Source organism: Leopardus geoffroyi, chromosome B3 (genome assembly GCF_018350155.1).
Source record: "Leopardus geoffroyi isolate Oge1 chromosome B3, O.geoffroyi_Oge1_pat1.0, whole genome shotgun sequence".
Lineage (NCBI taxonomy): Eukaryota > Metazoa > Chordata > Mammalia > Carnivora > Felidae > Leopardus > Leopardus geoffroyi.
This window is the reverse complement of record NC_059337.1, coordinates 62,394,194-62,416,495: the sequence shown is the minus strand read 5'-3', so window position 1 is coordinate 62,416,495 and position 22,302 is coordinate 62,394,194. Positions and strand designations below refer to the sequence as shown.

The 22,302-nt window shown below is 47.3% G+C and overlaps 3 protein-coding genes across 5 annotated transcripts in view; 1 reads left to right on the top strand and 2 right to left on the bottom strand.

The window, feature by feature from the left end:
- The window catches only part of DNAJC17 (DnaJ heat shock protein family (Hsp40) member C17), a 42,959-nt gene extending 40,745 nt beyond the window's left edge, over nucleotides 1-2,214 (bottom strand). The window contains exon 1 of the mRNA XM_045450004.1: nucleotides 2,048-2,214. Coding sequence (XP_045305960.1) covers nucleotides 2,048-2,125 — 78 coding nt within the window. The 5' untranslated portion in view covers nucleotides 2,126-2,214. The remainder of the gene's footprint in view (nucleotides 1-2,047) is intronic.
- A 186-nt stretch (nucleotides 2,215-2,400) lies between these two features.
- On the top strand, nucleotides 2,401-8,912 carry ZFYVE19 (zinc finger FYVE-type containing 19). 2 transcript variants are annotated; one of them, XM_045450003.1, is made up of 11 exons: nucleotides 2,401-2,559; nucleotides 3,814-3,935; nucleotides 4,102-4,155; nucleotides 4,541-4,659; nucleotides 4,759-4,904; nucleotides 5,234-5,342; nucleotides 7,057-7,266; nucleotides 7,706-7,785; nucleotides 8,096-8,194; nucleotides 8,305-8,432; nucleotides 8,517-8,912. In XM_045450003.1, the coding sequence occupies exons 1-11, from the start codon at nucleotides 2,506-2,508 to the stop codon at nucleotides 8,593-8,595; spliced, it is 1,200 nt and encodes a 399-aa protein (XP_045305959.1). In that variant the 5' UTR covers nucleotides 2,401-2,505; the 3' UTR covers nucleotides 8,596-8,912. The 2 variants fall into 2 exon arrangements, with proteins under 2 accessions (XP_045305959.1, XP_045305958.1); XM_045450002.1 differs by having other exon boundaries at nucleotides 8,302-8,432.
- Nucleotides 8,913-9,814: 902 nt separating this feature from the next.
- PPP1R14D (protein phosphatase 1 regulatory inhibitor subunit 14D) overlaps nucleotides 9,815-22,302 on the bottom strand; it is a 25,970-nt gene continuing 13,482 nt past the window's right edge. For both annotated transcript variants that reach the window (XM_045450007.1, XM_045450006.1), the window contains exons 3-6: nucleotides 21,512-21,790; nucleotides 10,567-10,650; nucleotides 10,344-10,376; nucleotides 9,815-10,138 (exon numbers count right to left, since the gene is read on the bottom strand). In XM_045450007.1, coding sequence (XP_045305963.1) covers nucleotides 10,073-10,138; nucleotides 10,344-10,376; nucleotides 10,567-10,650; nucleotides 21,512-21,766 — 438 coding nt within the window. In that variant the 5' untranslated portion in view covers nucleotides 21,767-21,790 and the 3' untranslated portion in view covers nucleotides 9,815-10,072. The remainder of the gene's footprint in view (nucleotides 10,139-10,343; nucleotides 10,377-10,566; nucleotides 10,651-21,511; nucleotides 21,791-22,302) is intronic.

The following is a 22,302-nucleotide window of genomic DNA, read 5'->3' as shown; positions in this document are numbered from 1 at the left end:
GCGGGGCTCGAACTCACGGACCGCGAGATCGTGACCTGGCTGAAGTCGGACGCTTAACCGACTGCGCCACCCAGGCGCCCCTCGTGTCACCTTTCTATGGACACCAAAGGAACAACTCCTAGACTATATGACCAGACAACCAAAGTTTAGAAGGCCTTTTTTCCTACATGCTTTATATATGTATATATATTATATACATACATATATATGTATATAATATACATATATATAATATACATATATAATATATATATATATATATATATATATATATATATATATATATATATAAAGGTCTTCCAGGCACTGTTAGAAAATATGACAGGCACTGAACCAAGGAAAGAGGGAACATCAGGGCCTAGGTCTCCCTGGCTCTCTACCAAAAAGTATCCATCACCATGAAACTAGTGTCTCCAAAGTTTCAAGTCTACTTTTCACAGTTTATCTAATTTTACTCTTTCTTCTTGGCCTATGCTCCAGACAAAGTGGACTCCCCTTTCTTGGAATATCCTTCCTTCCTCTCCACGCATCCAAACTGCCTGTTCTTCAAGGCTTCAAATGACTTATCTATTTTCCCCACCCCTTCTCCCAAACGAGAAACCACCTCAGCCTACTATGAAAATCCACAGTACTTTGTCTGTATCCCTCTTAAGGAATTTACCATGTTCTTCCTTATATTATAGTTGTGCCTCCCCTATTAAAAGATAGGAACAGCATCTTTTATCCTGTATAAAGAGCCTTCTCACATATCCCTTATCTCATCTGGGTGAAAAATGGATCCTATCCATACTGACCCAATCAGACATTGGTCTCTTGCTAGACAATAGCCTCACCTGACCCCTTTAAATGGCATCTCATCCATCTACATCCAGCTCTGAGCAATACACACATCAGCGGCTACCCAAATGCCTTCCTCAGAAGTTCTCAACTTCAGGGTTCCAACATACTGGCTGGGTTTGGTGTAAAATGTCCAAAGTAATTTCTCACTATTAATGAAGTACCAATTAAATAATTTACAAATGTAGAGCACTCAGAATAGAGTCCAGCCCACAGTAAGCACTATATAGGTGTTGGGCATTATTAACACTGAAATTTTAGGATTTATGAGATGGGTGTAGCGGATGCTTTTGGTGCTCTGTACACACCCACGGCCCACTTCTGATTTCAGTGGCAGCTGCGGGAGACAGTGATGTGCAGGCTGATAGCATCTCTCCTCCAGAACCCTGTAGGTCTCCTTGCTTTTCTGCCCCAGAGCCTCCTCTTGTCACAAGCTCACTCAAGCCATGAGCTAGACAGCCAGGAAGTACAGGGACATTCGCAGGCATTAACTTTCATCTGATGAATTATCTGCTTCCCCTTCCTACATTGTTACAACCTCTACCATTATCCAGGGGAAGATAACAAAACTCCTAATTACAGCTTGATCGGTTAATATCCCACTCCCTGGCACCTTTATTAACACTTTCCCGTGGAACTTAATTTAAGGCCATCTGCCTTTACTCTTCTGATCTTCCGTCTCTGAGCCCATTAGCACGTTTTCAGAGGGCAACAATGGGCTGGGGTGGAAAAAAGAAATGACAAAGTCATAGGTCACACTGCCAAGAAAGATGAAAAGGGAGTGGAGAAACCTTGAGACTCGGCCTTTTTTCCCGCCCTAGGCTCTAAGCGGAGTTAAATCGGCCTTCATAGGTGTGACTATGTAGTACCTCAAGCCACCGACACGGCAGAAGCGGACTCAGGGGCTGACACTGCGCAGGCGCAGGGCGGGGACTAGGGTTTCCTCTCAGTTCACTCAACTACTTCTCTTCTACACAAGGGCCTCCCTGCGCAAGGAGCCTTTCTTCTGTGCACCCCAATTCCTCGTGAGGCCCTCAGACCGGCCAGGAAACGTCTGGCAAACCACCTTCTAAGGTCGTCGGGCCGCCCCTCACTCCGCGCCCAGGGCCCGGCCGAACCTGGAAAGCGGGTGCCAGCTGCTGGCGAGGCGCCAAGACAGGAAGGGCCGCCAGGCCTGGTCGGATTCGGCCCTTCTCACCACCGTCCTCACCTCTTTGTCCGCTGCTTTCTCCTCGATACCTAGCAGGGCGTACAGGTCCATCTGTAAGAGCTCCTTGGTCACCGCCATGGTTCCAATCCTGACTGGATTCGTACTACAACTCCCAAGAGTCTAAGCGTGCGTAGGGATTCCCAGGGACTGTCGTCGCCAGCGAGTTGAATGGCGCTTAGCCCCCTGGGAAATGTCGTGTTCTGGATCAGGCTTGACTGTCTATGAGGGAAGCGAGCAAGTGAATGAACTACGCCTCCCAGCAGCCCCCGCGCCTTCCGCAACCGCTTCCCGGTTGATGTAGGCGATCGCGATTCTCCCGCCGGAGGCCGCAGCTAGCCAGCGCGGGAGGGTGTAGGGGTGGGAGCGGGGGCGGGGCTTAGTGAAGGTCCGAAGGTGTGTGGGACCCGCAAGCGTGATCTCAGCTCTGCGGACCTTGCGGCACTGCGCCGGCCACCAGAATGGAGAGTAGGTGCTACGGCTGCGCTGTCAAGTTTACCCTCTTCAAAAAGGAGGCGAGTCTTCTCCCCGCGGGCTAGAAGGTCAGGGAGGACGCGGAGTGGAGGAAAAGCCCTGGACTTGAAGTCCGTAGACTTGGTTTTACGGCCCCTTTCCAGCTGTGTTGGTTTTGTTGAAGTCCCTGAACTTCAGTTTCCATTTCTGTGAAATGGGGCTAACTCTCCCTCGCTTTCGGGGTTAGCATGAGGGTCCAGAGAGGTGCTGGAGGTGAAAGTGCCCTGTAACTATACAGCACGCTCCTATCTTTTCTAGAAAGGTAGGCTTTTCTGTCCACTAAGTGAAGGATACAGCTGGTTCCTTCCCTCCACTTTGCTCCTCCGCAGCCCAGTCTTGGTTAATGCCCTGTGACCACTCTCTGTCACACCATGTCCTTTGCTCTGAAACCTTCACCATCATGCAGCCTGCCCTTCCCAGGTTTCTTGAGTTAGATTACTGCCCTTCCTCCTGCTCCCAAGGCACCGTGGCAAAGTCTTTTGTCCTCTGCACAAGGCCCCAAATTCTTCTGGTAAACTGTAGGCTTCCTCTGATCACTTGTGACCAGGAGATAGGAACCAGATTGGATGAATGAATAACTATGGAGGCAGATCCGTGTAGCACTTAGAAACCTGGGTTTTGGAACCCGGGTGGTCAGGGTTCAAATTTGACCTCTGCAGTCTTATTCATGGAATTACCTTGGTTTGGGCAAGTCATGTAACCTCTCTGACCCCATCTAAGATAGGAATAATAATGGTGGTCATCATGATTAAGTAGAGTAGTGTGTATAAATTGTGAGGATTAAATCACATGATGAATGTTAAATGCTGAGCTTAGTGCCTGGCACACAGTAAGTGCTTAATAAATGGAGGCTATTGTTATCCCTGAAGCCAAGCCACCCTCCATCTCTAATAGAGCACAGAAGACAGGGGCTCTGCACTCTCTGGTTCTCCTTTGTTGAAGAGCCCGTGACCTGCAGCATGAGGTTTTGCCTATTTGTTTTCTATACCCCAGTGCCATTGAATTGAAGTCAGGATAGAAAGCATGGGAATTTTACGTAAAGCTCTACTTGATTTGAATAAAAGACTGGAGACTGAGGAATCGCTTTACCCTCCACCCCTCTCTCTCCCCAGGCCCTAGGGGCCCCATTTCTCATCCTCCTCCCCGTAGCTGGTCAAAACTTCAATGTCTTCTCTGTGTGTGTGCTTGGAGAGTCCCAGGGAGGAGACTGCAGGGGCGGGTGAGAGATGGATCCCCCTACTTCATGTTTCTTGTAGTACGGCTGTAAGAATTGTGGCCGGGCCTTCTGTTCTGGCTGCCTTAGCTTCAGTGCAGTGGTGCCCCGGATTGGGAATACCCAACAGAAGGTCTGCAAGGAGTGCCACGAAGTCCTGACCAGGTGAGAAGCTGACATGGGCAAGGGTTTAGCCAAGCATGGTACCAGGTAGCTGGCCAGCCCACACAGCTTTGTGCTCTGTGGCTAGAGGTCAGCTCAGGAAGTGTTTGGGGGAGAGGTACTGACTGGCAGATAAGGGGACTTCTGATGCCAGATTTCTTCTCTATAGAGGATCGTCTCCTGTCAATGCCTCCAAGTGGTCACCACCTCAGAACTATAAGAAGTAAGTGCTAAAGGGACAGAGACAAATAGGGGTGGGGAAAAGACAAAGGAGCCATTGAGTAGGACTCTCTTCCCAGCCTCTAGATCAAATGAGCACAGGGTCAGGAGAATATCATCTCTCAGCCTCCTGACTGCCTTCTTGGGCTCACAAAGCAGCTCATCAGCCTCTCCCCAGAAACGGTTCTTGGTAGATCTTGCCCTCTAAGCCAGACCCTCTGTTTGGTCAGCTGGATTGGGCTACAGAGAGATATGAATGAGAACCACAGACTATTGTCTATTGGAGGCCTCCCTGGATGCCTAGAAATGATTTGAATGGGAAACGGTGAGTGGGTGCCTTCACCCCTCCCTTCTACATTCTTCAAGAACCTTATCTCATACCCTGCCAGGCGTGTGGCAGCCTTGGAAGCCAAGCAGAAGCCCAGCACTCCCCAGAGCCGGGGACTCACCCAACAAGACCAAGTCATCGCTGAGCGCCTAGCACGGCTCCGCCAGCAAAACAAGCCCAGTGAGTGGGGGCACACAGGGTGATCTAAAACATACCATCCAGACTTCCTGGGACTAGGATTCCTCTGGATCTTACAAGGCTTTCCCATTCCAATTTCAGAGTCAGTGGCCTCACAGGCAGAGATAGAAGCCAGGCTAGCTGCACTGAGGAAGGAAACCCAGGGTTCCATCCCTTCCACCCAAGAGATGGAGGCACGGCTTGCTGCACTGCAGGGCAGAGTTCCGCCATCTCAGACCTCCCAGGTGGTGAGTGCTCAGGGGTCAGGGGTCCTAGGACAAGGACCTAGATACATGTATGCCTATGTACTTTGCAGGAGTTGGCAAAACCTCCCACCCTCACCTCTTGATTCTCAGGCCTGCTGCCAGGCCAAGGATCCAGGGACAAGCAGCAGGATGGGGTGGGGCAGGAAAGAGTAGCCAGATCTACTCGATTATGTGAGCCCTGGATTAGTCAGTCCCCTTTCCAAGAGCTTTGGAAACTCTTCAGCATCCACCCGTAATCTAGACTGTGCTGAGCCTTACAGTGTTGCTTCCCCTCTACCCTACTCTTCACTGAAGTTCCCTCCTGTGAACAGGCACATCAGCCACCAGACACAAGGACCCAGGCCCAGCAGGCGCAGGATCTGCTGACACAGCTGGCAGCAGAGGTGGCTATTGATGAGAGCTGGGAACGAGGAGACGCAGGTAACTTCTCCACCTGGATCCCCCAGGGACCTGCTCCCCGCCTCACCCCCCCCCCCCCCCGGCCGGCTCTTTCCCCAAGTAGGAAGGTCTCTGCTACCCACCCTCTGGGATGCAAATATGAATCAGAGAACAATCAACATTATAAGCTTTAGATGGGTTTACCCCAACAGGAGCCAGTGTATTACTAGTGGATAAGTGTGTAGGCTTTAGAATCAGACAGCGATTTCTAATTTTTTTTTTTTAATTTGAGAGAGAGAGCGAGCACGTGAGTTGGGGAGAGCAGCTGAGGGGGAGAGAGAGAGAGAGAGAGAGAGAGAGAGAGAGAGAATCTTAAGCAGGCTCCACACTCAGCCTGGAGCCCAACACAGGGCTCAATCCCATGACCCTGGGATCATGATCTGAATAGAAATCAAGAGTTGGATGTTCAATGGACTGAGCCACCCAGGTGCTCCCAGACAGCAATTTCTTATTCTACCACTTAAACTAGCTATGTGACCCTGGGAAAGTTACTTAACCGAAGTCTCACTTTCCTCATCTGTAAAATGGAGGTATGATAGAACCCACCTCACGGAGAAGTTACGAGAAGTAAATGAGATTAATAAACGCTTAAGACCCTGCTGGGTTCATAGTAAGCGTTCAGTGAATGTTCATTGCAATGATGATGATGATGATAAGGATAAGGAAGTGGCTGTTTAGATTTAATTAAAATGAAATTTAAAATTCAGTTCCTCAGTGGTACCAGTCACATTTCAAGTGCTATTAAACTATAGTCTTACACAAATACAGACCATGATATGGAGCGCTTCCATTATCATAAAAAATTCTATTGGACAGTGCTGTTCAAATGCTTCAGAGCAATGGTTCTCAATTGGGGATGATTTTTCCATCCGGGGCCCATATGGCAACGTCTGGAGACTCTCAGACTCAGATTCTCACAACTTAGAAGGTACCACTGGCATCTAGTGAGCAGAGGCTAGGGATGCTGCTAAACATCATACAGTGCACAGGGCAGCCCCTACCACAAAGAATTATCCTGTCCAAAATATCAAAAGAACCAAGACTGAGAAGCCCTGCTTCAGAGACATAATCTCATTGAATACCCTCCGTAATCTTATACATACTATTATTATCCATATTTTATAAATGAGGAAACTGAAGCCTGGTGAGCTTAAGGAAATTGACCAAGGTCACACGTATTAAGTGACAGAGCTGGGACTTGAACCCAAAGCTGTCTCATTTTGAACCTCTTGGTCTGAAATGCTTATCTAAAGGGGACCATGTCAGAGCCACAGCCACTCTGGTACAATTCTTCCTGCCTAGTGCCTTACAAGATCTCAGCTTCTCTCGTGTCCTCTCTGTGCTGCTCCCTGGAAGTATTAATTCCAGCCTGTAAAGCAGAGAGACTGGCTGAGGCTTAGCTTCCCTATACCCTCACCTTTTGGCACAGTGATGGTCATACCATGGGACACCTACCCTAAGGGCAACATGTAAAAATATCAGGAGTGGGGATAGATGTAATTGAAAAAAGCATGTCTAAGATTACTAGTATTTTACATTTGGAAAAATGTAGGAAAGACTCATTTTATTTGTAATATAAACCACAGGAGCTAATGCTAACAAAAAGCTGATAATTTATGTTTTTTAAAGAAAGTTGAGAAATAGCCACAGAGATCTTGGAATGTCTCTGCCTCCCTAACTGCATCACTCCTTCCAGCTGCCCCTATCCAGAATGACCTCAACCAAGGTGGCCCAGGGGGCCAGAGCACTAATTCCAAGGGACAGGCCACCTGGTCCCTGGAAGAGGAGAAGAGCAGGCTGCTGGCTGAGGCAGCAGTCGAGCTGCGGGAGGAGAACACGAGGCAGGAGAGGATCCTGGCCCTCGCCAAGCGCCTGGCCATGCTGCGGGGACAGGACCCCGATAAAGGTAGAGACTGGGAAACACCAGCTCACTTCTGTCCATTGGGAAGGCCCTCCATTCCCAACCCCAGGCCAAGCTCTACAAAACGGCTATATTCCCTGGCACACTGAGTCAGGTGCTGGGATTGCTATGTCCAGAGGTCTATTGAGCTCTGCCCAGAGCCATGAGGAAGGTACTGGGGCAAAGGAATAGGTACGGAATAAATAGCAGCCGTCAGGGGCCCAGGGACCCTCAGTCCCTTCAGGGACTGCAAATCCTTCTGTTCCTGTCCCCCAGGGTGGGGGAGGGAGGGGCAGGATCTGATGTGATTGTTGACAACAGAGGCTGCCTAGCTCTGGAAGAAGTGCCCGTGGAAAGCAAACCAGCTCCTGCGGGCAAAATTACAGCTACTCAAGAGAACTGTCTCAACCTCACTCCTCCTCTGCTCCTGTCATTCCCTTTCAAGTGACCCTCCAGGACTATCACCTCCCAGACAGTGATGATGATGAGGATGAGGAGACAGCCATCCAGAGAGTCCTGCAGCAGGTGGGCCCTGCCTTACCCACCTGACCTGTCTCTGCCTCACTGCCCCACCACCCACTTGGCCCAGTTCACCCTGCCTCTACTCTCTCACTAAATGGCCACTCTGCAGCTCCTGTTCTACCTGGCATTCTACTGTCCCTATGACCCGGACCTGCCTACTGGCCCCTTGAGATGGGGTATCAGCAGCCATAGGCAATAGATCAAGGGAGATGGGTTGAGAAGCTAAGGCCACAGAACACAGAAATACTCGTGGGGCAGGGGGGCAGAGTCTAGGCCTGGAACAGGAAGCTGAACCTCTTCGCCCTGTCCACAGCTCACTGAAGAAGCTGCCTTGGATGAGGCAAGTGGCTTGAACATCCCCGTGGAGCCAGCTCTCAGAGCCCGGGCCCAGTCCTGTAGGGCAGAGTCCCAGGTGAGAAAAACCCCAGGCCACTGCCACGCCTTCCTCCCTCCCTGGCCAACTGCTCCTGCAGCAGTGTTCCTACACACCTCCCTTCCCCCACTCCTCTTTGCTCCTAGAAGGCGCAGGCCAAGGCCCCCAGGCAGGAGGCAGAGGAAGAGGAGCTCCCCTGGTGCTGCATCTGCAATGAGGATGCCACCCTGCGCTGCGCCGGCTGCGATGGAGACCTCTACTGTGCCCGCTGCTTCCGGTGAGTGCAGATAGAATGTTCTGTGTGGCTGGGAGAAATTGCGGGTCCTCTCTGATCCCTGACTTGTCTCTCTTTGCTCCACAGGGAAGGCCATGATGCCTTTGAACTTAAAGAGCACCAGACGTCTGCCTACTGCCCCCGGCACATAGGCCGAGAACACTGAGGAAACCAGGGAGGCAATCCCATGGGCAGTCGTGCAGGCTGGTGCACAGGTCAGGCTAGATTGCTCATGGACATGCCCCTTCCTGAGCCTCAGTGTCCCTGGAAGGAGGAAAGATTCTCCATTCAGGATGATAACTGGGGGAGCCAGAGGAAAGGCAGAAGTCAGAGCCCTCCAACAGCCAAGCGTGGACTGGGAGTAAGACACGGTGGGGAAAAGACAAGACTGAACCTAAGGGTGATGAGCCTTGGAACTTGCTCAAGGGCCCAGGGCCCTCCCCTGGCACTTAATGGATCTAATAAAGAATGCTGATTCCTTGAGCCCAGCATGTCTTACCTCTAGAACCCTGTGGGCTCTGAGCCTGGGCCCCTGGAGAGGTGGCAAGAGCAAGACCTCCACTAGAAGTCCAGTCCTGTGGAGTGAGGAAAAAGGTCGGGCTATCCTACAGGCTTCTCCAAGGAGGAACAGTCCCATCCACCCTGGAACCTCATATGCAGTAGGCATGGATATTCACTCAACTGATCTGAACTATGTGTCCTGCTCTGGGCAACCCATTGTAGCCCGCAGGCCCCACCATCTTAGATTCCTCAGCCTCCCTAGCACTCAGACAGTGCTTGCACAAACAGTGGATGCATGCCCTGCTTCCTGTCTTACTCCCAAAGGATGCCACCTCTCCAGGCTCCTGTCCCAACCTGCCTGCCATTCAGACCTAGTGTCTGTTTCCAGCCACACCTTCCTGAGCTGACTCCTGGAGTCTCCACCTGTACCCTTTACACGCCTCTACTTAGCTCCTGCCTTTTCTCTTTCTGCTGCTGGCTGGAGCCAGCTCATGTTAGTTCTCAGCCTGATGCCTCCTGAATCATTTAGGGAGAGAGGAGGGTTAGCTATCCCTGATTTCTGCAGACCCAACTAGGTTTTCCCTGTTACCTCCCCTATGGGATTCAGAACTAGTCTTTGCCACTTAGGCTCCTGTTGGTGATGCAGGATGCTGTGTGTCCTAGTCTGGTGCCCTCTGCTTGGCCTCTGGGCCTTGCTATATCATGAGCTCTAAAGTAGAACTGTGACCTTCACCTTTGAATTCTCAAGGCCTATCTAGACGGATGGATGGATAGATGGATGGGTGAATGAAGTATGGATCTGGTGACTCAGGATGCTAGCCTTCTGGTATATCACTTCACCCTCCCCTCCCCTAACCCTCAGGACAGATATGCTCCACACTCCATTCAGCTGGGGCTCCCAAAGGTTTTATCCACTTGGCTGCCAAGGAAAGTACCGGGCAACAGCCATGAATGGCTTCCAGAAAGCCTAGCTAACAGGAACCAGCTGTGGCTACACATACACAAGAGGTATCCAAATGTCCCTTCTCATCTTCCACATTCCTTGTCTTTGTCCCAGGGGACCATTTCCCTCTCAGCCCAGGATTCTGAGGTTCAGGGCAGGCCTGGCAGTGCTAAGGCTGCTGAAGGTAGTCTCCCAAGGCTTATTTCTGAGGCCGACTGAGTCTCCGGAGTTTCTTGAGTTGACTGAGCAGCTCAGAGATAAAAGACTGAAAGAGAAACAGGGATGAGATCAAGGAAAGGGGTCACGCCCACCCACCACAATGCTCTTCTTAATCTCCCCGGACCCCATGTCTCCAGAGCTGGGGAAGGTGAGAAGGACCTAGCGCTAAGCCTTCCTCTCAAATACTCCTCTTCATTAGCTGCCTCCCCTCTAGGTCCCGCTTACCCCCAGAGCAGCAGAGCATCCCTTACCTCTGTGGGGCGGGGGCAGTTTTGGAGAAGAGCCTGGTGGAAAAGAACAAAGAGTGAGTCCCTGAGCCACAGAACTTTCCCACAAGCCTCCACTCAGCTTCCCAGGAATCCTCTCCTCTGAACTCGTTCTCCCCATGCCACTCAAGGAGGCAAAACCTGAGTTCCTGGGCTCCTCCCTCTCTAAGCTCAGCTTCCATTCCCCAACCCCAGGCCCACATTCTACCTCCAAGTGAGTCTTCTGTTCCTCTGTGGATAGTTCCATGAGAGCTTCCAGGTCAATCTCAGGCTCAGGAGGAGTTGGTTGACCCTGTTTGGGAATCACATGGGGCTCAGAGGGGCCTGGCTAGCTGGTGCTGGAGTGAAAGTTACTGTCGGGCTCACCCATCTCCTACCCTACTTCCATGTTCAGTCTGTCTCCTCACCTTACTCAGACCACATGTTCATTCTGCCATTCAATACTTACTGAATACCTACTATCTTCTATCTGAAACAGGGCTAGGGTTCTTTAAAAAGAGTGCCTGTTCGGGACACCTGGGTAGCTCAGTAGGTTGAGCATCCAACTTCGGCTCAGGTCATGATTACACGGCTCACGAGTTTGAGCCCCACGTCGGGCTCTGTGCCGACAGCTCAGAGCCTAGAGCCTGCTTCAGATTCTGTCTCTCCCCATCTCCCTCTGCCCCTACCGTGCTCACGTGCTGTCTCACTCAAATATAAATAAACATTTTTAAAAATTAAAAAAAAATAAAAAGAGTGCCCGTTTAATTTCAAAGGTGTATGCATGTTGTTGGTAAGGATCTAAAATGGTACAGCTGCTTTGGAAAACAGTTTTGCAGTTCTTTTTTATTTGTTTGTTTTGAGAGAAAGAGGCAGGGGCAGAGGGAGAGGAGCTAGAAAATCTTTTTTTTTTTTAATTAAAAAAAATTTTTTTTTAATTTTTGAGAGAGAGACAGAGCATGAGCTGGGAAGGGTCAGAGAGAGAGGGAGACACAGAATCCGAAGCAAGCTTCAGCCTCCAAGCTGTCAGCACAGAGCCCGACATGGGGCTTGAACCCATGGACCGCAAAATCATAACCTGAGCTGAAGTCGGATGCTCAACCAACTGAGCCACCCAGGCACCCCAAGGAGCTAGAAAATCAAGCAGGACACCCACAACTGTGAGATCATGACCTGAGTTGAAATCAAGAGTCGGATATTTAACCAACTGAGCCACCCAGGCTCCCCTGCAGTTCTTTAAAATGTTAAATATAGAGTTGTCACCTGACCCAGCAATCCTACTCCTAGGTCTACTCCCAAGAGAAATGAAAACATGTCGACACAAAAGTTTGCATGAATGTTCATAGCAGTATTATTCATAATAGCCAAAAGGTAAAATAATACATATCTCCATCAACTGATGAAGGGATAAATAAAATATAATGTAGCTATACAATATTGCTCAACAATAAAAGGAACACAGCATTGATTCAGACTACAACATGGATGAACCTTGAAAACATTATGCTAGTGAAAGAAACCAGTTACAAAAGGCCACATATTATGATTCAACTTGTGTGAAATGTCCAGAATAGATAAATCCATAGAGACACAAAGTAGATTAGTGGTTGCCTAGGGCTGGGAGTGGTGGTGGTAAGGAATGAGGTATGACTGCTAATTGGCACAGGGTTTCTTTCTGGGGTGATAAAATGTCCTAAAATTAAGTTGTGGTTGTATAACCCCAAAGATACTTAAAACTATTGGAAGTATACACTGCAAGTGAGTGATTGTATGGTAATGTGAATCATATCTTAATAAAGCTGTCTTTAAAAGTTATCACAGTCAGGGGCACCTGGGTGGCTCAGTCGATTGAGTGTGTGACACTTGATTTCAGCTCAGGTCATGGTCTCATGGTTCATGGGTTCGAGCCCTACTTGGCATTCTCTCTCCCTCTCTCTCTCTCTCTGCCCCTCCCCTGCTGACACATGCATGTGTGCTCTCTCTCTCAAAATAAATAAACTTAAAAAAACAAAAGTCAGTGAAATAATTCAAACAATACAGAGTTTATAAAATTGAAAATGAAAGAAGCTCAAGGGAATGAGAAGACAAGCTACAGACTGGGAGAAAATATTTGCAAAGGATGTATCTGATAAAGGACTATTGTCCAAAATAGACAAAGAACTCTTGAAACTCAAAAGTAAGAAAGGAACAACCCAACTGAAAAATCGGAAAAGATATGAACAGATACCTCACCAAAGAATATATGCAAATGGCAAATAGGATATGAGATGTTCAACATAATATGTGAGTAGGAAATTGCAAATTAAGACAACAGTGAGATACACTACATACCTATCAAATTGGCAAAAAATCCAAAATGCTGACAACACAATGCTGATGAGGATATGGAACAAGGGGAACCTTCATTCATTGCTGGTAAGAATGCTAAATAGTACAGCCACTTGGGAAGACATTTTGGCAGTTTCTTACAAAACTAAACACACTTTTACCATATGATCCAGTGATCAAGCTCCTTAGTATTTACCCAAGTGAGCTGGAAACATATCCATATAAAAACCTGCATAAAGATGTTTATAGCAACTTTATTCATAACTGCCAAAATTTGAAAGCAACCAATACATCCTTCAATAGGTAAATGGATAAATCAACAGCACACCCAGCTGATGGAATTATCATTCAGCACTAAAAGAAATGAGCTTCAAGCCATGAAAAGACTAAATGAACTGCAAACACATGGAATAAGTGAAAGAAGCCAATCTGAATTTGGCCAAACATATTGTATGATTCCAACTATACAACATTCTGGGAAATGCAAAACTATGGAGACAGTAAAAAGATCAGTTGGAATAATGGGGAAAGTGGGATATATAGGTGCAGCACAGAAGATTTTTAGGACAGAGAAAATACTCTGTATGATACTATAACAGTGGCTACATGTCATCACACATTCATCCAAACCCTTAGAATGTACAATACCAAGAATGAACCCTAATACAAGCTATGGACTTTGGGTCATTATAATGTGTCAATGTAGGCTCATCAACCATAACATTGCACTGCTCTAGTTAGGGAATGATAATGGGGGAGGCTATGCATGCGTGGGGACAGGGGGAACATGAGAACTCTCTGTTCAGTCTTCCTGTGAACCTAAAACTGCTTTAAAAATTAAATCTAGGGGCACCTGGGTGGTTCAGTCAATTAAGCGTCTTGACTTCAGCTCAGGTCATGATCCCGCAGTTCATGAGTTCTAGCCCTGCATTGGGCTCTGTGCTGACAGCTCAGAGCCTGGAGCCTGCTTCAGATTCTATGTTTCCCTCTCTCCCCCTTCATACTCTGTCTCTCTCTCTCAAAAATAAATAAACATATTTATTTTATGTCTATTTTAATAAGTCTATTAAAAAAAAAGAGATGTGGGACGCCTGGGTGGCTTAGTTGGTTAGGTGTCTGACTTCAGCTAAGGTCATGATCTTACGGCTTGTGAGTTAGAGCCCCGTGTCAGGCTCTGTGGTGACAGTTCAGACAGAGCCTGGATCCTACTTTGGATTCTGTTTCTCCATCTCTCTCTGCCCCTTCCTTGCTCATGGTCTGTCTCTCTCCCTCAAAAATAAATAAATATTAAAGAGAGAGAGAGAGATGTGAACTCAATGGCCAAGGTTTAATAAACTTGTGATTTTTTACTGCTTTATCAAGGACTTTTTTTTTAAATATGAAATTTATTGTCAAATTGGTTTCCATACAACACCCAGTGCTCATCCCAACAGGACTTTCTTAAGTGAAAGTGGCATGGTGATAAAGAACATGACTCCTAGCACAGGTTGGTGCCACTTTTTTTTTAAAGTCTGTTTGTTTGTTTGTTTATTACTCTCTACACCCAACACGGGGCTCGAATTCATGACCCCAAGATCAAGAGTTGCATGCTCCACCAACTGAGCCATCCAGGTGCCCGTGGTGCCACTTTCTTGATTCACACTGAGAGTCACCATTGTTTTTGCATTATCAGTACAAACGTCAACATAGTGAAAAAGGCAAATGACATCTCAATATTACTATGAACATAACCAGGAACCCTCTGAAAGGGTCTTGGAAACCCCCAGGGTCACCAGAATACACTTCAACTGCTGCCTCATTCATTTTTTTACTGGGTTCAGTTTTTTCTTACTGATTTAAGAAGTCTTTTTTTTTTTTTTTCAACTAGATTAGCCCTCACGTTCATTCTACATATGATGGAAATTTGTGTGTGAGGAAGGGATTGGGGAAATATATGTGTTTACATATAGCTAAATGTTTATATGTAGCTAAATGTAACTAATCGTCTTTTCCAGTTTGGGGGTTTAATTTTTTTTTAATTTTATTTTAGAGAGAATGCAAGCAGGGAAGAGGGGCAGAGCGAGAGAGAGAATCTCAAGCAGGCTCCACACTTAGCACGGAGTCCAAGGTGGAGCTTGATCCCATGACCCTGGGATCATGACCTTACCTGAAGTCAAGAGTGGGACACTTAACCAACTGAGCCACCCAGGCACCCCTTCAGTTTGGGTTTTGCCATTTCTTCTCCTTCTCCTTCTTCTAATGCTTAGCAAGTTCTTCTCATATGGATTTGAATAAATATTTGATATTCACTTTTACATTTTCTAGAGGTTTGATAATTTCACCTTTTCCTTTTGATTATTTAATCCTTTTTGACATTGTTTATTTATTGATTTTTGAGAAAGAGAGAGACAGAGACAGAGAGAAACAGAAAGACAGCAAGCAGGGAAGAGGCAGAGAGAGGAGAAGAGAGACAGAATTCCAAGCAGGCTCCATGCTGTTAGTGCAGAGCCTGATGCAGGGCTCAAGCCCACAAGCTGTAAGATCATGATGTAAGCCAAAAATGAGAGTTGAACACTCAACCGATTGAGCCACCCAGGCACCCCTGATTATTTAATACTTCAAGATCTATTTACTCAACAAATACATGTTCAGTGACTACTGTTATTAACCTGGCACTATGAACTTGGGAGCTTCAGTGAACAAAACAAAAATCTTGTCCTCAAAGAGCCCACATATTAGAGGCAGTCAAGAAGACAAATAGATACATATATAATAAGTACTTAAGCTGTATAATTTGTTTAACATTATTTGCGGGACTTTTTAGATGATGGAAATGTTCCATATCTTGATTGGGGTAGTAGTGGTTACATATGAAAAAGTGCATCCCAATGTACACGTCGAATTTTATTCTGTCAGTTATACCTCAGTGAAGTTGATATATATATTTTTTTAGGTTAAGAAAAAGGAAAAAGAAGCCTCACCTGCCCTCTCCTTCCTCCAACTGCCAACAGGTAACCACTGTTAACAGTTTTAGTCCTCCCATGCCTTTTTATTTATTTATTTATTTATTTATTTATTAAAAAAAATTTTTTTTAACGTTTTATTTTCTTATTTTTGAGACAGGGAGAGACAGAGCATGAACAGGGAGGGTCAGAGAGAGGGAGACACAGAATCCGAAACAGGCTCCAGGCTCTGAGCTGTCAGCACAGAGCCCGACGCGGGGCTCAAACTCACAGACCACGAGATCATGACCTGAGCCGAAGTCGGCCGCTTAACCGACTGAGCCACCCAGGTGCCCCTATTATTTATTGTTTTAATGTTTATTTATTTATTTCGAGAGACAGAGAGAGAGAGAGACCATGAGTGGGGAAGGGGCAGAGAGAGAGAGAGAGAGGGAGAGAGAGAGAGAGAGAGAGAGAGAGAAAGAACCCAAAGTAGGCCCGGTGCTCAGTGCAGAGCCCAATGTGGGGCTCCATCTCACAAACCATGAGATCATGACCTGAGCTGAAATCAAGAGTCGGATGCTCAACTGACTGAGCCACCCAGGTACCCCTCCATGCCTTTTAAAAAATAAATAATGCTAGGGTTCTAAGTTAGCTCTTTCACCCTAAGCTCTAGGCTTTCCTTTTTGCTTGCTTGGTTTCTAGCTCATCTGGTTCATCCTTCATTCATTTAATGCATATTTGTTGAGGGCATGCTATGCACCAAGTATTGTGATAAGTGCTGGGGCCATAACAGCAAGACAGACAGACATAACCCTGCCCTTGAAAAGCTTATAGTCTCCTGAAGGATATAGACAAGTGAAATGGCAGTTATAATACAGAGCGATAAGCACTCTGATGAGATACTTTGAGAACACAATGGAAAGGGAACATAACCAAGCCTGGGATTTAAGAAGGCTTCCTGGAGGAAGTGACCTCTAATCTGAGAACTGAAGGCTGAGTGGGAGTTAACCAGATATTTATTCTTAGTAACAGGGACTGAACTTATTCTCCCAAAATAAGTAACCAGAAAACTAGGGGTGCCTGGGTGGCTCAGTTGTTAAGCGTCTGGCTCTTGTTTTCCGCTCAGGTTGTGATCTCATAGTCGTGGGTTCAAGTCCCACAATGGGCTCTGTGCTGACAGCACTGAGCCTACTTGGGATTCTGTCTTCCTCTCTCTGCCCCTCCCCGACTCGTGTTGTCTCTCTGTGTCAAGAATAAACATTTTTTTTTTTAAAGTAACTAGAAAACTAGAATATATATGAACAATGTTTTCAATCATTGGACAAAGGTTGCTCAGGACTACCTAAGAGAGAAGGGAAACAGATGAGACAAACTCTGTAATTGCCCTGTATTTCTTCCTAGAGGCAATTTCCAGACCACAGAGCAGAGAGGGAGGTCCCAAGGAGAGCACAGTGGTCTTGCGAAATTGATAGGACAGAGATCAGAGTTCAGGGTTGAGGTGGCTGGGAGTTGCTAGACAAAGTTCTGGAGAGGAGGATGTTATGAAAAGAGACCTCCAGAAATCTGCATAAAGGTTCTCTTGAGTCTTTGCTGAACACAAGACGCACATTCATAGGATAAAGCCTCACAAGCCCAGGTACTATGAGGCACCAAAGGCACAGAGATGAACAGTTCCCAGACCTCACACAGGACTGGGAGACAAATCAAGTTCCATCCAGTCAGAGTGGACAGTCATCACTGATCATTTAGGCATTCAGTAGAGACCTCAGAAGGGCCATACTTGACTGGGGGTTAATTTATTCTCTAGATTAAAGGATACTCTAGACTCAATGTAGCTTAAAAATAAGCTTCAGAAGGATCAAACTGAGCCACAAGTAACTAAACTGCCTATTAAAACAAGCCCCAATGCTTTAAAGGAAGAAAAAAACATCCAGTCAGTCAGTAACATGAAACTCATAAAATGTCCAGTATCCAGTCAAAAAAAATCACTAGTCATACCAGAAGCAGGAAATATGACCTATAACCAGGAGAAATATCAGTTAATAGAAGTAGACACACACACATGACAGAATTAGCAGATGAAGAAACCATGAACATACTAATGAGAAAAATGAAATCTATGAGAAAAAAAAAAACAAATGTGGAGCATCCAGAGATGAAAAATACAGTATTTTAAATGAAAAACTTACTGGATGAATGGAGGTAATGGCATATTTGACGTTGCCAAAGTAAAGATCAGTTGAACTTGAGGATACAGAGACAGAAACTAGCCAAAATGAAACACAGAAAGAAAAAAACCTGGGGGGGGGGGCAGGAAGAAGACAAAAGAGTCTTGGTGATCTTGGTATGATATCAAGTGGTCTAACACATGTGCATTTGGAATTCCAGAAGGTGGAGAGTGGGGCAGAATAGTAAAACTGCATTCCAACTATTAGAATTCTACCTCTAAAAAAAGTATTAGTTTGACTCCCAAAAACCTTTTCATATCAATTATGATATTAATTACACGTATTTTGGATATAAGGTATGTATATGTTACTGAGAGTCAGATTACCATTGCAGTCCGGAGCTGAGAATATGGGCTGATATCATAATCCAAATATTCTTTCCTTAAAGTATTTTTTGAATTCTCAGAAATGAGTGGATATATCAAACAACCCCTTCTGAGATGAACAAGTATGGTAAAACTGTGAGTCGATATTGCATGAAGTGGTTTCCTGCCAGACGCTGCCTGATCTGACTCCTTTCTCGCTTTCACTCCATGTTCCATCCCTGTACTCCTGATCTCTCTGCCATGGGAACCCGCAACGAAGTAAGTCTCAGGGATGAGCTAACAAGTGTTTGTTTCACATATTTGTTAGCGATACTTTTTTAAAGTTGGAAATCTAATAGATTGTTTCTTAAAATGTCACCAAATCAGAAGGGCTGCCTGCATCAAAATGCCAGTTGCCACCAGGAAAAGATAGTGTCATAGAAGCTATAGGGAAGGAATGTTTCTTTTTGGAGGGGGCGTGGGGAAGAACGTTTCAAAACTCTAGAGTGGTCAACAGTATCCCCTGCTGATGTGTACATTAGATTTGGCCCCAAGGCAGTGATTGGTGACCTTGGCAAGAGCTCCCAATAGAATGGTGGGAACAGAAGCCAGGTTTCAGTGGTTTGAATAGTGAAAGGAAGGGGAAAGGTAAGTAAAGGATGTGAGTGTGGGGGCACACGGGTGGCTCAGTCAGTTAGGCATCTGACTCTTGATCTTGGCTCAGGTCATGATCTCACAGTTTCTGAGTCCAAGCCCCAAGTCTGGCTCTGTGCTGACAGCACGAAGCCCACTTGGGATTCTCTCTCTCTCCCTCTCTGCCCCTTCCAGGCTTGTGTGCTCACTTTCTCTCCCTCTCTCTCAAAATAAATAAATAAACATTTTAAAGAAAGGATGTGAGTGTGGACAAACTTTTAAGAAGTCTTGTCGTAAAAGAGACATGGAATCATGGGTGGGATCGGGGGGGGCATATTGTTGGGCAAGTCTCCTTAAATTTTTGTAATGTTTATTTATTTTTCAGAGAAAGCGGGGGGGGGGGGGGGGGGGGAGGAGCAGAGAAAGAGGACGACACAGAATTTGAAGCAGGCTCTAGGCCCCTAGATGTCAGCACAGAGCCCAACATGGGGCTTGAACCCACAAACTGCAAGATCATGACCTGAGCCAAAGTCCGTAACCAACTGAGCCACCCAGATGCCCCAAGAGTCTCCTTAAAATAGAACAAACTCATGAGTGTTTACATCCTTCCTTAGAAGCCAAATCCACACTCCACCTCTGGACAATAGGAGCTCTAGGGCCCCAAGTCTGTTTGTTTTGTTGAACCCAGACTTGGTTCCTCTGACGACAACAGAGCTGGTGCATACCCAGTGAGATGAGACGGGGCCCTCCAACAAGGTAAGGTTGGAACCCATTAAACCAAACTAAACAAGTAGTGATGCATCCCTGGAATAATTCCCAGCAGTTCTATCCAAGGTGGGCATGTCGAGGAGAGCCTGGTGGGTGGAGACAGACTCTATATGGGTAGAAGTGGGGCAAGGTAAGCCTGAACACCGTTGCCTCCATCTCTGCCTAAGATGACCAGCCACCTGGGGCTTCCCCAGGCACTTGGATGCTTCCTGCTGAAAAGTGCTGGGATTGTGAGAGGAACTGCCACCTGGCACCTTTGGACAATTGTCATGGCAACTGCAGGCCAGGTATTTTATTTCGGTCATTGCCTGGGAGTGGTCCTCCCACGTATCCTGCTTTCAAATGTGATGAGCTCATTATTGTACAGCTTTCCCCCCTGCACTGATCTTACAAAAGCAGGTTCTTTGTCTAGTGTCTTTCTCCAGTGCCTGGAAAAATTTGCTCTGAGGTGTCTGAAATATGAGACTTTTTGTGCAAATGTACCACAATCTGAAAGTGAAACTGTTCCAGAGAGGGAGGGTGCCAGCAGGATAGAAGGGCAGTAGAGGTGTTCTCCAAGGGCAAAGCAGACGCAGGCCAAGAACATGTGCCTCTCCTGCTCACAGTTCCAGGGCATCTCCCTACACTGAACAAGTGAGCCCAGAATGCCGCAGGGGACATGGTCGACACCTGGGCCAAACTGATACATGACCCAGTGAGCTTCACAAGACAGCCTGGGCCACATGCATCATTCTCCTCCACCCCCAATCACAGGGCCACTGACACAGCCCTTACCCGGAAGAATGACAAGCCCCTTGCTGCCCCAGAAACAAAAGATAGGAGCTGAGTCAAGAAGCAGAAGAAGAAAGGACCATGGTATGTGGACAAGACTCCTGATCTCTGGCTTGGTGCAGTGGTTCTCAGCCAGTCACATGCTAGAATTAACTGTGGGGCTTATTAAAAGACCAGTGCCTGGACCCCACCCTAGTAGATTTAAAGTCAGTTGAGGCACAGTCAGGTCATCCGGTTTTTTGTGAAGTACTTCAGGGCTGGAGAACCACTAAGCTGCCCGAGTAAGCGCCCAGGCTCTGCAGGCAGAGCTCCAGCTGCAGCTCCTGGTCTCCTGGTTTCCTAGTTGTATGACCTTGGACTTGTTACTCAACATCTTTAGGCTTCCATTTCCTTCAAGGTAAAAACATAGCTACCGAAGGGGGTTGTGGGGAGGGCCGAATGGGGTAACGCATGTCAAGTGCTGGGTGCAGTGCCTAACACAGAGTTAAGTGTTCAGAATGCTACCCTTGTTGCTGAAGCAGCAGTTGTGATTACTCTAGGATCCCGATTTTTAGTTATCTCAGGAGGAGGGTGCCACTTCTCATGACAAGAGAAAGCCATCCTTTTCACAGGGTGGAGTTGAGGGGAGTCCATCAGAGCCAGGGCCAAGGACTTATTCTAGTCCATTGCTGTCTGTTCTGAGAGGATGGAAATGTTCTATATGTGTGCTGACAGTGTGGTAACCATGAGCCACATGGGGCTACTGGGCACTTGAAATGTGGCTAGTGTGACTGAGGAAATGAACCTTTAATTTTATTTAATTTTTATTAATTGAAAGGCAAATAGCTACACATAGCTATAGTCCTGGACAATGTAGCCCTTGACACGTATGTGTGTTCGGGATGAGAGTAAGTCAAGACATGAAGTAAATAAAAATCGCTCTTGTATCTCATTTGAGCTTCACAAAAGTCCTACAAAGGAGCTATGACAGGCGTTGATAGGCTCATCTTGTGGATTAGGAAACTAAGTCTCAGGGATGTGAAAAGACCTGGCTCAGATTTTGAAGAAAGTTAGAGGTGGAGCCCAGACCAGAGGCAGGTAGGTTTCTGGACTGCAAATCCACGTTCACTTGTTGGGAGCAGCTTTCTCTCACATTGGCCCTCCGGCTCCTCCTGAGGTCTCCCAACAGGCTCTCTCCCAGGCCCCTGGTGGCCTCCCACCCTGCTGGTAGCACTCACCTGGAAGAGCTCCTGAATCTGCGCGTCCACCCACAGCTCCATCTCCAGCCAGCGCTGGAGCTGCCCCCGGTCATACTTCACCGTCAGCCGGCTGGGTCTCCGGGACCTGGGTACTTTGGAGAAGTCGGGGTGGGACTTTGACTCTGAGTCCGTGGATGACGTCCTCCTCCTCCCAGAAGTCCACTGGACCTTCTTACTTGGGTTCTCCCCATCAGGGCTGGGAGATGTGCAGGAAGTAGGGCTTGAAGACAGCATGGAAGGATTGGCGTGAGCAACAACCTGGGGAAAAACGGCCAGTCAGAGCAAGGGTGTCAGGGAAGTGAGGAGACGGAGAACAGAGGGAGAGGCCAGCAGGGAAGAAAGGAAGAAAGAGGAGGGAGGGCCAAGTCTCCGGGAGGGGTGGAGGGTCAAAGATCAACAGGACTTTCTCTGGTGCTGGGAATGCCAATCTTCTGGCTCTTAGCTGCCAGTGAGTGGCACTCCCGAGCTGTGCCCCAGCCCTCCTCTTGTGCAGCTGCCGTAGCCCAAAGTGATATAAATTTCAGATAAGCAAAGGTCAAGAGGGTGCCAATCCTCAGGAGGAAGAAGGGATCCTTGGGTCCTGAGGGGTGCAGGGCTCTGATTCAGTGCTCTATGGCTAGTTCTGGAACAGGACCCGAATCACACTCACCAGAGAGCACTCAGCATCTCATCTTCCTGGGACTAGATCCACCTGGGCCCTGAGGAGCTGGAGTCAGATGGATCCTGCAGGAGCAGGGTCCCAGGCAGGTAGGAGGTCCTGCTCAGAGTGT